We start from the raw sequence: 15,713 nt of genomic DNA, 5'->3' as shown, positions 1-15,713 counted from the left end.
ATTGCTACCTTAGGTCAACACTGGCAAACATGACTGTTTCCGGACCCTTGGTCCTATGTCCAAGACAAATATGTTGTTGTGCTAGCAGATAAAGCCCTGAACAACATTGGTATTGTATGTAATTTAATCACATCACATAGATAACAGAAATACCAGTAATCATCTCACTGGCAGATCTATACCAGGGAAAGTCCCTGTTTTATGAATGACAAACGTCCAGGGAATCTGTAGGTAGATAAAGTACATAGCAGACCTGCCAACTCTCTTGATTAATGGTGGATTTCTCTGAGGAATCATGTTTGACACCTGCAGTCCTTAATTTTAAACTAAATTTATCAAACAGGCATGCAAATGAGTTGAAAATATTTGAAAGCACATATGACATATATATAAGAGATGTCTTTAGCATGTTTAGTCTCTGTCTTCTTAGATTATAAAAAGTTGGCAGTTTTGATATTGTAAGTTGTTAAGGAAATATTTTAACTTTTTGAATAGTTAAACATGCTGGTGAGCGACACAGAATCTTTAGAGCCTGTAGTTTAATTCTATTTTAGTGTCAATTTCTGTAGTGTCCTTAACATCAAGTTCACTAGGATATCGTTAGTTTCAAGCACTCAAGCCCTGTAAAATGAATTTTTACATACAATTTATGAATTATGTTTTATGTTGTGTAGTTTTACCACATTTGAATGTAATTTTGAAGGTTTTTGTTTAAATCGTTTCACATTTTGCCATGCCTGGGCCTTTTATAGCTTACTATATATTAAATCTTTTGCTCATTGTTGAGAGCTGTACAATGACCTGTAAATATAAATGTGGTATGATTGCCAATGAGACAACTCTTCACAAGAGACCAAATGACACAGAAATTAACAGCTATAGGTCACCGTACGACCTTCAACAATGAGCAAAGCCCATACCACAGTCAACTATAAAAGGCCCCTAAATGACAAATGTAAAACAATTCAAACGAGAAAACTAACGGCCTAATTAATGTACCAAAAAATTAAGGAAAAACAAATATGTAACACAGCATCAACCACTGAATTACAGGCTCCTGACTTGGGATAGGCACATACATACAGAATATGGCAGGGTTAAACACACAAAATGTTCACATCCTTGCCCTTTGGTTTTCATGGAAAATTGTCTCATAGGCCATAATATCACATCTCCTGACTTTGGCCTTCATAGATATTTGTCTCATAGGCCATCATATCACATAGCCTGACTTTGGCCTTCCTAGATACTGTAAATTCAGAAATTATTGCGAAGTTTTTATTAATGCGAATAATGCGACTGGGTGAGTATCGCAATAATATGAACTCGCATTTTGATATCTGAAACATATATTTGTATGCAGATTTTACTGAAATCGCAATAATTAAACTCACATTTATGTCCATTTTTTAACATTCGCAATAATAAATGCACGCAATAATTTCTAAATTTACAGTAGTTGTCTCATAGGCCATGCATCATATCACATAGTCTGACTTTGGCCTTCATAGATAGTTGTCTCATAGGCCATCATATCACATCGCCTGACTTTGGTCTTCATGTATAGTTGTCTCATAGGCCATCATATCACATAGCCTGACTTTGGTCTTCATGTATAGTTGTCTCATAGGCCATCATATCACATAGCCTGACTTTGGTCTTCATGTATAGTTGTCTCATAGGCCATCATATCACATCGCCTGACTTTGGTCTTCATGTATAGTTGTCTCATGGGCCATCATATCACATAGCCTGACTTTGGTCTTCATGTATATTCGTCTCATAGGCTATCATATCACATCGCCTGACTTTGGTCTTCATGTATAGTTGTCTCATAGGCCATCATATCACATAGCCTGACTTTGGTCTTCATGTATAGTTGTCTCATAGGCCATCATATCACATCGCCTGACTTTGGTCTTCATGTATAGTTGTCTCATAGGCCATCATATCACATAGCCTGACTTTGGTCTTCATGTATAGTTGTCTCATAGGCCATCATATCACATCGCCTGACTTTGGTCTTCATGTATAGTTGTCTCATAGGCCATCATATCACATAGCCTGACTTTGGTCTTCATGTATAGTCTCATAGGCCATCATATCACATCGCCTGACTTTGGCCTTCATAGATAGTTGTCTCATAGGCCATCATATCACATAGCCTGACTTTGGTCTTCATGTATAGTTGTCTCATAGGCCATCATATCACATAGCCTGACTTTGGTCTTCATGTATAGTTGTCTCATAGGCCATCATATCACATAGCCTGACTTTGGTCTTCATGTATAGTTGTCTCATAGGCCATCATATCACATAGCCTGACTTTGGCCTTCTTGGAAATTTGTGGGGAAGCAACATTTGTAATAGCATTTTATCTATGTTTATTTTTCAGATGTTCAAGTTCAAGGGATTCCAAAGAATATGACATTGTATTTGATGACAGAGTTTTTGACCTAGTTTTTCCTTATGTTCTGTGGGCAAGAGGTGATCTTAGGCAGGCCTCCCAAGCCTTCCTGAAATTAGTTGACCGTGAGTCTAAAGGTAAGTTTATCTGAGATCCAGCATGATAAAAAAATCATTAAAACAAAATCTTGTTTGAATGGTTTTACACTAGTCATTGTTGGGGCCCTTTATAGCTTGCTGTTCAGTGTGAGCCAAGGCACTGTGTTGAAGGCCATACTTTGACCTATACTGGTTTACTTTTACAAATTTTGACTTGGATGGAGAGTTGTCTCATTGGCACTCATACCACATCTTCTTATATCTATTTACACATTAATAAGAAGATGCGGTATATTGCCAATGAGACAACTCTCCACCAGAGACCAAATGACATAGAAGTTAACAACTATAGGTCATCTTACAGCCTTCAACAATGAGGAAACATCATACCACATATATATATGCAGCTATAAAAGGCTCCTAAATGACAAATGTGATAGCCAGTCATCACACCATGACTCCATCCTAATAATGTCTGGACTTTCTTTTGGAAGTGGGTTGCTGGAGTAATTGGACATAAACTCTCTTGACCTTTTGCAGCAAATTCACATTTTGTGATTGAATTCCACACTACATAGTGGAAATCTTGTTTATTTTTGTAGCTAATTTTATTATTTATTATATTTTCAGTGAGGGTGAAAGCAATGTATCTATCTGAAGCAGGAAGGGTGTCTCTAGCTAAGTTTATTATTTATTATATTTCAGTCAGGGTGAAAGCTATGTATCTATCTGAAGCAGGAAGGGTGTCTCTAGCTAAGTTTATTATTTATTATATTTCAGTCAGGGTGAAAGCTATGTATCTATCTGAAGCAGGAAGGGTGTCTCTAGCTAAGTTTATTATTTATTATATTTCAGTCAGGGTGAAAGCTATGTATCTATCTGAAGCAGGAAGGGTGTCATTAGCTTAGTTTATTATTTATTATATTTCAGTGAGAGTGAAAGCTATGTATCTATCTGAAGCAGGAAGGATGTTTCTACATTTCGGAGACAGTGATTCTGCTGTTAGATATTTCCATTTAGCCAAAGATGCATTAGCAACAAAACAAAAACACAACAAAGAAGATTTAGTGGCTGAAATTGACAGACAGACTAGGATGCTATGTGCTGCGTCTAATGATGTAGGGTAAGATACTGTAGATATAAGATACTATGTGCTACGTCTAATGATGTAGGTTAAGATACTGTAGATATAGGATGCTATGTGCTGGGTCTAATGATGTAGGTTAAGATACTGTAGATATAGGATGCTATGTGCTGGGTCTAATGATGTAGGTTAAGATACTGTAGATATAGGATGCTATGTGCTGGGTCTAATGATGTAGGTTAAGATACTGTAGATATAGGATGCTATGTGCTACGTCTAATGATGTAGGGTAAGATACTGTAGATCTAGGATGCTATGTGCTGTATCTAATGATGTAGGGTAAGATACTGTAGATATAGGATGCTATGTGATGTATCTAATGATGTAGGGTAAGATACTGTAGATATAGGATGCTATGTGCTGGGTCTAATGATGTAGGTTAAGATACTGTAGATATAGGATGCTATGTGCTACGTCTAATGATGTAGGGTAAGATACTGTAGATATAGGATGCTATGTGCTGTGTCTAATGATGTAGGGTAAGATACTGTAGATATAGGATGCTATGTGCTGCGTCTAATGATGTAGGGTAAGATACTGAAGATATAGGATGCTATGTGCTGTGTCTAATGATGTAGGGTAAGATACTGTAGATATAGGATGCTATGTGCTGTGTCTAATGATGTAGGGTAAGATACTGTAGATCTAGGATGCTATGGGCTGTGTCTAATGATGTAGGGTAAGATACTGTAGATCTAGGATGCTATGGGCTGTATTGTAGATTATTGAATAACTTAAGGAATTATCACTGGTACAATTATGTCTACAATTTAAAAACTATATTGTAATTAGCTTTTAGGTATCACAGTTATATATAGTTCTGTTTCATGTGACTGCTTGCACAGAATTGAGGAATGTAAAAAAGAAGATGTGGTATGATTGCCAATGAGACAGCTCTCCACAAGAGACCAAATGACACAGAAATTAACAACTATAGGTCACCGTACGGCCAATATCTATTACAAACACTTTTAGTAATTATAAAATTTATTTCTCTTTAACCAGGATGTCAGCCCTTTCTATCAACTCCCAGAATTTACTTTCTTTATACCTAAGTCATTTTATACTCCTCTGAATTTTAGGTTATTGAGTTAACAGAAACTCTTTTTGTACTCCTCCATATTGTAGGTTATTGAGTGACCAGAAACTCATTTTGTACTCCTCTGATTTGTAGATTATTGAGTTTTCAGAAAGCAGATCGATCATTGGCAGCTTGGATGTCAGCAATTTCTGTTAAATTACCAGAATCTATAGAGTGTGCTGGACCCCTGTCTGCTTTTGATGCATTCTTGTGTTATTTTGGAAGTTATTGGCATGGTTTGTATTAATAAACTTCTTTATAACCTTGTTAGAATACAGTCAAATGATTTAAAACCTTGTCCGAATAAAGTCATGTGATTTAATACCTTGTCTAAATATAGTCATGTGATTGAAAACCTTGTTAGAATACAGTGATGTGATTTAAAACCCTATCAGAATACTGTAATGTGATTTAAAACCTTGTCAGTATACTGTCATGTGATTTAAACCTTATCAGAATACGGTCATGTGATTTAAAACCTTATCAGAATACTGTCATGTGATTTAAACCTTATCAGAATACAGTCATGTGATTTAAAACCTTATCAGTATACTGTCATGTGATTTAAACCTTATCAGAATACGATCATGTGATTTAAAACCTTATCAGTATACTGTCATGTGATTTAAACCTTATCAGAATACAGTCATGTGATTGAAAACCTTATCAGTATACTGTCATGTCATTTAAAACCTTGTTTATAGGATATCAAAACATTTTGTGATTTATTGACCTGTGAAATATGAACATGAAACTTTTTACAACTTTGTACTAGGATAAGTACAAATTCTGAGTTAACAATAAATATTTTTTTGTATTCATTTCAGGGAAGACTGGTTCCCTGTATGATGAGGCTATTAAACGTTTACAGACTCTGGCAGAGAAAGAAAAATATCTGTACTATTACCTATCCATGGTTTATGCATTACAGGGTAAAACGGAGGAGTCATCTAAAATGTATCGAAGATTTATTGCTAAGTGAGTCAAACATTTGTTAAAAGAAAAATATTTAGATTAATTGCTAATGGAGTCAGAATTGTATTTAAAAAAATATCTTTACCCTATATCAGGTTTTTCCTTGTGTTTAATTTTTATACGACCGCAAAAATTAAAAATTTTTTGGTCGTATATTGGCATGACGTTGGCGTCGTCGTCGTCGTCGTTGTCGTCGTCGTCCTGCGTCGTCCGAAGACATATTGGTTTTCGCACTCTAACTTTAGTTTAAGTGAATGGATCTCCATGAAATTTTACCATAAGGTTCAATACCACGAAAGGAAGGTTGGGATTGATTTTGGGGCTTATGGTACCAACAGTTAAGGAATTAGGGGCCAAAAAGGGGCCAAAAATAAGCATTTTTGTAACTTCCAGACAATAACTTGTGTGTAAGTGTATGGATCTCTCTGACATTGTACCACAAGGTTCCATATCACAAAGGGAAGGCTGTAATTGATTTTGGGGGTAATTGCCTCAAAATTTTAGGAATTAGGGGCCAAAAAAGGGGCAAAAAACAAGCATTTTTCTAGTTTCATGACAATAACTTGTGTGTAAGTGTTTGGATATTTCTGAAATTGTACTACGAGGTTCCATATCACAAAGGGAAAGCTGGAATTGAGTTTGGGGGTAATCGCCCGAAACGTTTAGGAATTCGGGGCCAAAAAGGGGCCAAAAATAAGCATTTTTCTAGTTTCCAGACAATAACTTGTGTTCAAGTGTATGGATCTCTCTGAAATTGTACTGCAAGGTACCATACCACAAAGGGAAGGCTGGGATTGAGTTTGGGGGTGATGAATCATAAGGGGGTTCAAAAAATTTTGGGGGGGGATTTTTTTTTTTTCTTTTTTTTTCTTTTTTTCCTTTTTTTTTTCTTTTAAAATTTTCCATTTTAAGTTGGTTATTTCTGATTTATATTTAAAAGCAAATAATAATGAAATGGTAGGAGATACACACCAAACAGGATGTGTAAAGTATTATATAATAAGTATTGTGCAATAGCAAGAAATTTTCAATTGCACAGTATTGCACAATAGCAAGAAATCTTCAATTGCACAGTATTGCGCAATAGCAAGAAATATTCAATTGCACAGTATTGCGCAATAGCAAGAAATATCCAATAGCACAATATTGCGCAATAGCAAGAAATTGTCAATTGTACAGTATTGCGCAATAGCAAGAAATATTCAATTGCACAGTATTGTGCAAAAGAAGATACTTCGTATAAATTGCTTATTTCTTGATCAATTTCAATGGGGTTTTATTCTTGAATTCTTGGGGTTCTTTAATATGCTGAATCTAACCGTGTATTAAGTTTTTGGATTATGGGCCCCGTTTTTAAATTGGTCCACATTGAGGTCCAAAGGGTCCAAAATTTAACTTTGTTTGATTTCATCAAAAATTGAATTATTGGGGTTCTTTGATATGCCGAATCTAACCGTGTATTTAGATTCTTTATTTTTGGTTCCGTTTTCAAATTGGTCTACATTAAGGTCCAAAGGGTCCAAAATTTAACTTAGTTTGATTTTAACAAAAATTGAATTTTTAGGGTTCTTTGATATGCTGAATCTAAACATGTATTTAGATTTTTGATTATGGGCCCAGTTTTCAAGTTGGTCCAAATCGGGGTCCAAAATTAAACTTTGTTTGATTTCAACAAAAATTGAATATATGGGGTTCTTTGATATGCTGAATCTAACCATGTATTTAGATTTTTGATTTTTTGGCCCCGTTATCAACTTTGTCCACATTGAGGTCAAAAGGGTCCAAAATTAAACTTTGTTTGATTTCATCAAAAATTGAATTCTTGGGGTTCTTTGATATGCTGAATCTAACCATGTATTTAGATTTTGGATATTGGACCATAATAGGTGAATGTCCAATTTAAAATTTTTAAGTTCTTAGACCACATTCATTCAGTGTCAGAAACCTATGCTGTGTCAAATATTTAATCACAATCCAAATTCAGAGCTGTATCAAGCTTGAATGTTGTGTCCATACTTGCCCCAACTGTTCAGGGTTCGACCTCTGCGGTCGTATCAAGCTGCGCCCTGGAGCATTTTATTGCTTTTTTTTACAGCATTTAAAAAAACAGGAAAATTTGACCTAGCATAAATTTCCAAAAGATGTATCGTTTTGTTTAAACGTTTCATGCATTATACTGTTAATTATACACAAAATTCATTGTAAACTCTTTTCACCCTAAGGGGAAATAATATTCATAAAAAAATTAGTCTTTTGTCCATAATGTGCATATTTAATCAAGATTCAGAATATTTGAATTGGGCAATCATGATACATGTCATACCTTTTAACAACACAGATATGGTTGCTAATAAGGCAATGGTGATTACATATGTATGATAAATTGGCAAAAATGATTATATCCTATGGAACAGCCTTCAACAATGAGAGCAAAACCCTAACAGTATAGGCATCTTTAAAAGGTCCCAACATTACAAAATGTGAATCAATTAAAACGAAAAAACCAACAGCCTGATTTATGACAAAACAACATATATAACAGACAGTAACCAATGACAACCACTGAACTTAGAATACATTATTTCTGAAGTATGAATAAAAAGTTATCTGTAATTTGATAAAGAAACAGAAATTATTACAGGTTTACCATTGTGTTTATAGGCTAATTAATAAGTAATTTAGTGCATATCAGTTTGACGACTCTTTTGAGGCCCCTCCCCACTAGATAATGATCCAGAGACTTTGAATTAATAAGCAATGTTGCTGTCCATCAGATGTCTTTTTCTGAATTATATGCTGATAGGCGAGACATATCTCTGTGTCAATAGTTTATTATTGTATAATAGTTGGTTGATAAACACTTCTTTTTTTAAGGAGGTAGGAAAGAGAACATTGAATAAATGTTAAGGATTAATCCACCCCATTTTTGTTAGTAACCAGGACATAAAGTGTTTTTAAGGGTTTTAGTATGACTTTAATACAGATTAAGTTTGCAAGTTCGTTCAGGTTGGGCAACATTTTATGACAATGCTACAGGAGGAGCATTCATTTCATTCTGATATAAAATGTTGATTTTAATAGTTCTTACATTAAATTTATAGTGTATTATCAAAGACTCCACACCCAGGATTAACCAGTTTTAGACAAAACATTAAAAAACCATGGCAACCACTGATAGATAAGGTCATAGACCAGGGTTCACCACCTTTACCAATGAAGGTCGTCTGGAGGACACAGCTGTTACCACCTAAATTTTCTGATCCCCACAAGGAGCATGGACATATGTTTGACAAGTGAGTACAGATACTATACTTTCTACTGTTAGTCAGATATATGATGTGAAAGTAAGGCTTGACCTTTGAATGATCTAATGTAAGGCAGATATATGATGTGAAAGTAAGACTTGACCTTTGAATGATCTACTGTAAGGCAGATATATGATGTGAAAGTAAGACTTGACCTTTGAATGATCTACTGTAAGGCAGATATATGATGTGAAAGTAAGACTTGACCTTTGAATGATCTACTGTAAGGCAGATATATGATGTAGGACCTAACCTTTGAATGATCTACTGTTTGGCAGATATGTGATGACGGGTTCAAATTAGCGGTGGTCCGAGGTGCGTGACCTTCCACTGTTGCAATCGGACTTTCGTTTTGGTTACTAGCTACGCCCAACAGACCTTTGATTTTAAAGAAAATGAAAATGATCTTTGCTGACCTTTTTAACCATCTGTATTGTCATTTTTATTTTTTTGCGGTCGTATATTGGTATGACGTTGGCGTCGTCTTTGTCGTCGTCGTCCGAAGACACATTGGTTTTCGCACAATAACTTTAGTTTAAGTGAATGGATCTCTATGAAATTTTACCATAAGGTTCAATACCACAAAAGAAAGGTTGGGGGTTATGGTACCAACAGTTAAGGAATTAGGGGCCAAAAATAAGCATTTTTCTAGTTTCCAGACAATAACTTGTGGAACAGTGTATGGATCTCTCTGAAATTATACCACAAGTTTCCATACCACAAAGGGATGGTTAGGATTTGCTTTGGGGGGTTATGGCTCAAACTGTTTAGGAATCAGGGGCAAAAAAGGGGGAAAAACAAGGGTGTTCTGGTTAATGGACAAATACTTTAGTACAAAACATAATTTAACGCAGTGTAAGGGAGGTAATTCAAATACATCATTTGAATTACCTCCCTTACACTGCTTTTAAATTATGTATAGAGTAATGGTTAATGAACAATTAAGACAATTTAAAAGCAGTGTAAGGGAGGTAATCCAAATACACTGCTTTTAAATTATGTTTAAAGAAATGCATATTTATAAAGGAAGACCAGTAAAAATATCTGCATATTTTGCATCTTTTTTTTTTTTAGAAAAAAATCCATATGAAAGATTTGACACCATATTTTAAATTTTATTATAAAATAGATTAAGTAGCACTATGGTAAATTAAATGGGTAATTATGGTTGCAAACTCTATTGGAAATTTGCATTGAGATTATGATCATATCTTGAAGGAAAGAATTTTTTGGGGAGAAAAAGGGGAGGGGGGATAAAAAGAAATTGTGGGGGTCAATGGTTAATACACAACAGCATAGTGTATTGCACAAAAGCAACAAAAAAAAAGGGGGGGTAAATTTTTTATTTTTTTTGTGGGGGGAGGGGAGTCAATTCACAAAAGCAAAGTGTATTGCACAAAAGCTAAAATTTAATATAAATTCAAATCATATAACCAATTCTAAGTTCTTTGACTACAGTTCTTCTGTGTCAAATATTTAATTACAAACCAAATTCAGACCTGTATCAAGCGCAAATTTTGCGTCTATTTTTGCCCCAACTGTTCAGGGTTGGACCTCTACAGTCTATTCCAGCTGCGCTCGGCAAAGCAATTTATTAAGCCATATTATTATTGAAATTGAGATGTAAAAATGTTTCATCTCTGACCTTGCCGACGAGTGATAAAAGTTAGTTTTAACCTTGTATTTCTTGGAAACACAAGGTTATAAATAGTTGCAAGAAGTCACGTGACAAATCATTTAATCATTTAGGCATTTTCGAACAAAATGAGTCCGTTTCACTTTGAGGTCACGTCTTCCAAGAGAAAGCCTGAAGATTATGAACGGTCTTCAATCACAGGCACTTGTTTCTATCCATGGGAAGGTCGACTATCCATAAATATAGAAGGATATTCAACCTTCCCATGGATAGAAACAAAGTGCCTGTGTCTTCAACGTCTTCAAAAGAAATCAAATGAAGATCTCACTAAAGACCAAAAATGTGATCGTGAAAAATGGGAACGGACATTTAAGCCCCACTGGAAAATCGATCGAACAGTGGCTATATTTTGATGAATCAACTGGTCTAATGTCATGCACATACTGCCAGAAGTTCCCCACCCATTCAGAAAAAGAAAGTGCACTTCTAAGGGGGAACACAAAATCTTAAAATAGACCCAATTAAAATATACGAAGTGATACCCCAGCATTTATCTTGTTTAAAGCAGTGGATCCATGAAAGTGACCCAAATTTTAAGTCTAAAGATTTATTGTCAGACACTAAACTTGGACAATGTCTTCTCAAGCAGAAATGTAGGTCTGATCAGTTAAATAGATATAAGGTTCTTTTCAACACTGCATACAGTATTGCAAAAAAAGGAAACCCTTCAGTGACTATGAATTTATTCTTGAAATCCAGTGCAAAAATGGTGTTGATGTGTAAGCAGTACTTCAATATTGAAGGTTGTAAACTGTTTATTAGCTGAATAGCCCATTATATGAGAAACGAAACATCACATGCAGTTCAAATATGATGAAACAAACTAACCTTACTCCAAAAGCACATTAATTTTGTATCTTATTGAGTTATGAAATATTTCATGTAAAAGTAGGACCTGGGATTTAGGTTGTGGACCTTTTAGTTTGGAGTGTCAAAGGTCCTGGACCTTCCAGTACCAAATCTTAATTTGAACCCCTGATGATGTAAGACCTTACCTTTGAATGATCTACTGTAAGGCAGATATATGATGTAAGACCTTACCTTTGAATGATCTACTGTTAGGCAAATATATGATGTAAGACCTTACCTTTGAATGAACTACAGTAAGGCAGATGTATGATGTAAGACCTTACCTTTGAATGGAGTTATTTTATTTTCACAGATTCATTGACTACAAAATTTAATCCAATCAAAACAAAATACATATTTTCCCCAGGAACTACAGATCAGAGCTTCCTGAAATTTGGTATCGAGCTTCATGTGAGCATGCTTTGCTGTGAGATGCATTTTCAGATTCATCACTCATCCACTTCCTGTTTACAGAATAATTATATTTTCTTACACATAATTGTTTATAATAATTGTTGCAAATATTGAGAAACATCTTAGTGTCAAATATTATCCACAACCAATTTTTGAAATGGCAGCCAAAATACATGGAAACTTCATAGTGGTTGGATATTAATGATACTTGATATTTAGGTATAACATATCCTGATTTTATTCTTGGTGACAAATTAAAAAAAAAAATTGATACGCATGAACATGTATTGCTTTGATTACTTCAGCATTAATTATTTGTTCCTGTACTTCACATAATAATCTGCACACCAGACCTTCCTAACAAAGAGCTCATCAAAATGATGCAGTTTGTGTTATTTATACTTCTATATCCCATGAGTTTGGTGAAATGATGCAGTTTGTGTTATTTATACTTAGATATCCCATGAGTTTGGTGAAATGATGCAGTTTGTGTTATTTATACCTAGATATCCATTGAGTTTGGTAAAATGATGCAGTTTGTGTTATTTATACCTAGATATCCCATGAGGTATGTGAAATGATGCAGTTTGTGTTATTTATATCTAGATATCCCAAGAGTTTGGTGAAATGATGCAGTTTGTGTTATTTATACCTAGATATCCCAAGAGTTTGGTGAAATGATGCAGTTTGTATTATTTATATCTAGATATCCCATGAGTTAGGTGAAATGATGCAGTTTGTGTTATTTATACCTAGATATCCCAAGAGGTTGGTGAAATGATGCAGTTTGTATTATTTATATCTAGATATCCCATGAGTTTGGTGAAATGATGCAGTTTGTGTTATTTATACTTAGATATCCCAAGAGATTGGTGAAATGATACAGTTTGTGTTATTTATACTTAGATATCCCAAGAGTTTGGTGAAATGATGCAGTTTGTGTTATTTATACTTAGATATCCCATGAGTTTGGTGAAATGATACAGTTTGTGATATTTATACTTAGATATCCCAAGAGTTAGGCTGGATGATGCATTTTGTACTATTTATTCTTAGATATCCACATGAAGCTGATAGAAGAAGCAGTGACCTGAACTTACGGATCAGTGTAGATGGTTATTTGACAGGTGATTTACAGATGGTGCTGCCACCTATGAGGGGAATTTACCTTGATTTGTACACTGGGTATTTATCATTTTAAGCTTGTATTCATAGTTAAATCATGACTGTATGAGACATCATTATCAACTGTGATTATAAAGAAAATAAAAATAAACACATATTTCTTTCCTGTTTAACAAATACCTGAATAACTTGAAGCCAACAAAAGTCTTTTAAGTATTTCTAGTGTAAAGCACTAGGATGGGATTCATTTTGGGGGTTATTGTCCTAACTGTTTAGGAATATTATGACCCTGCCCCCTCATCATGGTTCATAGACTTTGAATCTTTTGCATAATTTATGTTTAGATACCATTTACCTTTGAAAATGGGTAAGATGTTATACAGAGAGAACAAATGTGTGATTTATTATGTATTTGGTTAATATGTTATTTATTTTGTAGAAATATACATCTGACTAAAATTCCATCCTCAACAGAAGCTTGGAGAGGGTACCAGACGTTTGATATGTGTTATTTAAATAAACATGATAATCCTCAGTTATTACAAGGTTAGATATGTGTTATATAGATAGAAAAGATAAAGTTAAAAGACAACATTTTTTTTTAGTTATTGCCCTTGGATGGGTAAATTATGTGCTACACAGGGCACACTGCAAATCTGTTTTTTTTATTGGTTATAAAGCCATGAGATCTTTTTGCATTAGAGTAAACCAGAAGTAGCCATTTTTTGTTCCGCCTTGACAGAGTCAAAAAGAGGGAGTTAGGTATGCTGTTTCCAGTGGCGGCAGTGGCGTCAATAATGTATTAGTTTGTGATTAAATCAGTTTGTGGGGAACCATGAGTGGTAGGTCAATGATATGTATAAGCATTGGCACATTTCATTTCCGTGGAGATTGTTTGACCCCGCTACCTCAGTCATGGTCTATTAACTTTGAAATTTTTGATTACTTAACAAGTATAAGCTTGTAATTAGGTCAATTTAAAGGGAACCACTAGTGGTAGGTCAATGATATTTGGTATGTAGATGCACATATCTCTGTGTCACTTATTTAATGCAAAAGTACATAGAAAGCATATATTTTTGGAATCATCACAAAGTAAATCAATAAAGATACTGAGTTGTGTAAACCAAAAGTAGCAACTTATCTTCCTTATTTCAAGCAAAATGTCATTCAACCATATATTTTTTAAAACAGTATTAAGTAAGCTATCATTTAGTTAAATCAGTAGTTGATCATTTTAATACCTTATTCAAAGAAAGACTCAATTACCTATATATATTTGAACTTAGTGTAGGCTAAGATTTCTCCTAATCCAAGACTTTTGAACCACAATTTACATGTTTTCCCGCTATTTTATAAAAAAAAACACTTTTTAACTGGATTTTTGAAGGAAAAATCAGTTATTGATTTGGGGATGAACGGTGGGCGGGCGGTTGTGCTGCTGCAAAACAGTGTCTGTTCATTAACATGCAAACTCTTTGACGAAATTTTTCAAATTTAGATATGTTGTTTCCTGTGACTAAATGACAGTCAAGTTCAATTTTCACGATTTTAGCTTTTCTCATTGTTGAGTTGTTGACCTTTTAGTAGCCAAAAGTTATACTTATTATATGATTGAGTTATTTCCCTTTGAACAGAAATTGTGATTTGCAAATATCATTTTCATTAGATAATAATCTATTTTTATTAAAGGATATATTTCATTACATTACATTGTGTAGATAAAATTGTTGACATTGATAGATGAGTTGCAGATCTATATTAGTTTGTGACAATTGAATAAAAAAAAATTGGGAACTATTAATTATATATATAAAGTTTTTGATTACACTAAGTGTTTTTAAATAATTTTCACCTGTTATCAGATAACAAAGCATCTGGTAAATATCTTATCACACAATTATAATTGGAGTGACAGATTTATTTGAAAATTTTCTGTTTCCTAAGTGTTGATGATGATAAGATCTGTAGGACAGTATAATTAAAGTTCACTGTTCATTATTAGACATTTTGAAGATAATTACAGATAAGTTTTGTGGTAGTTTTGTTTTGTTATTCTGTATAAACTTATTTTCTGAATGCTATATATTTTTTTTGATGAAGAGAACTCCTTTAAAAACTAAGCTTAGTTTGTCTATTAATACACATATATTTAGATTTCTGATTTTGGTCCCAGTTTTCAAGTTGGTCCAAATCGGGGTCCAAAATAATACTGTGTTTGATTTCAACATAAGTTGAATATATATAGGGTTCTTTGAAATGCTGAATCTAAACCTGTATTTATTTTCATTATTAATTAGATAATACCACATTGAGGTCAAAAGGGTCCTAAATTAAACTTTTGTTTGATTTCATCAAAAATTGAATTCTTGGGGTTCTTTGATATGCTGATTCTAACAATGTGCTTAGATTTTGGATATTGGACCATAATAGGTAAATGTCCGATTTCAAATTTTTCAGTTCTTTGACCACATTCATTTTGTTTCACAAACCTATGCTGTGTCAAATATTCAATCACAATCCAAATTCAGAGCTGTTTTAAGCTTAAATGTTGTGTCCATACTTGCTCAACTGTTCAGGATTCGACCTCTGCAGGAAAATCTGGTTTGCTGTCACTCT

The 15,713-nt window shown here is 34.0% G+C and overlaps 1 protein-coding gene across 2 annotated transcripts in view; it reads left to right on the top strand.

Annotated features, from left to right (window-relative positions):
• Window positions 1-15,713, top strand: part of LOC127716401 (uncharacterized) — an 84,865-nt gene that overhangs the window by 20,506 nt on the left and 48,646 nt on the right. For both annotated transcript variants that reach the window (XM_052222591.1, XM_052222592.1), the window contains exons 4-10: window positions 2,396-2,544; window positions 3,436-3,628; window positions 4,824-4,966; window positions 5,558-5,708; window positions 8,807-8,998; window positions 13,026-13,154; window positions 13,534-13,640. In XM_052222591.1, coding sequence (XP_052078551.1) covers window positions 2,396-2,544; window positions 3,436-3,628; window positions 4,824-4,966; window positions 5,558-5,708; window positions 8,807-8,998; window positions 13,026-13,154; window positions 13,534-13,640 — 1,064 coding nt within the window. The remainder of the gene's footprint in view (window positions 1-2,395; window positions 2,545-3,435; window positions 3,629-4,823; window positions 4,967-5,557; window positions 5,709-8,806; window positions 8,999-13,025; window positions 13,155-13,533; window positions 13,641-15,713) is intronic.

This window comes from Mytilus californianus, unplaced genomic scaffold (assembly GCF_021869535.1).
Source record: "Mytilus californianus isolate M0D057914Y unplaced genomic scaffold, xbMytCali1.0.p SCAF_9, whole genome shotgun sequence".
NCBI lineage: Eukaryota > Metazoa > Mollusca > Bivalvia > Mytilida > Mytilidae > Mytilus > Mytilus californianus.
Note: the sequence above shows the minus strand (reverse complement) of the source record. Positions and strands in the feature narration are given on the sequence as shown.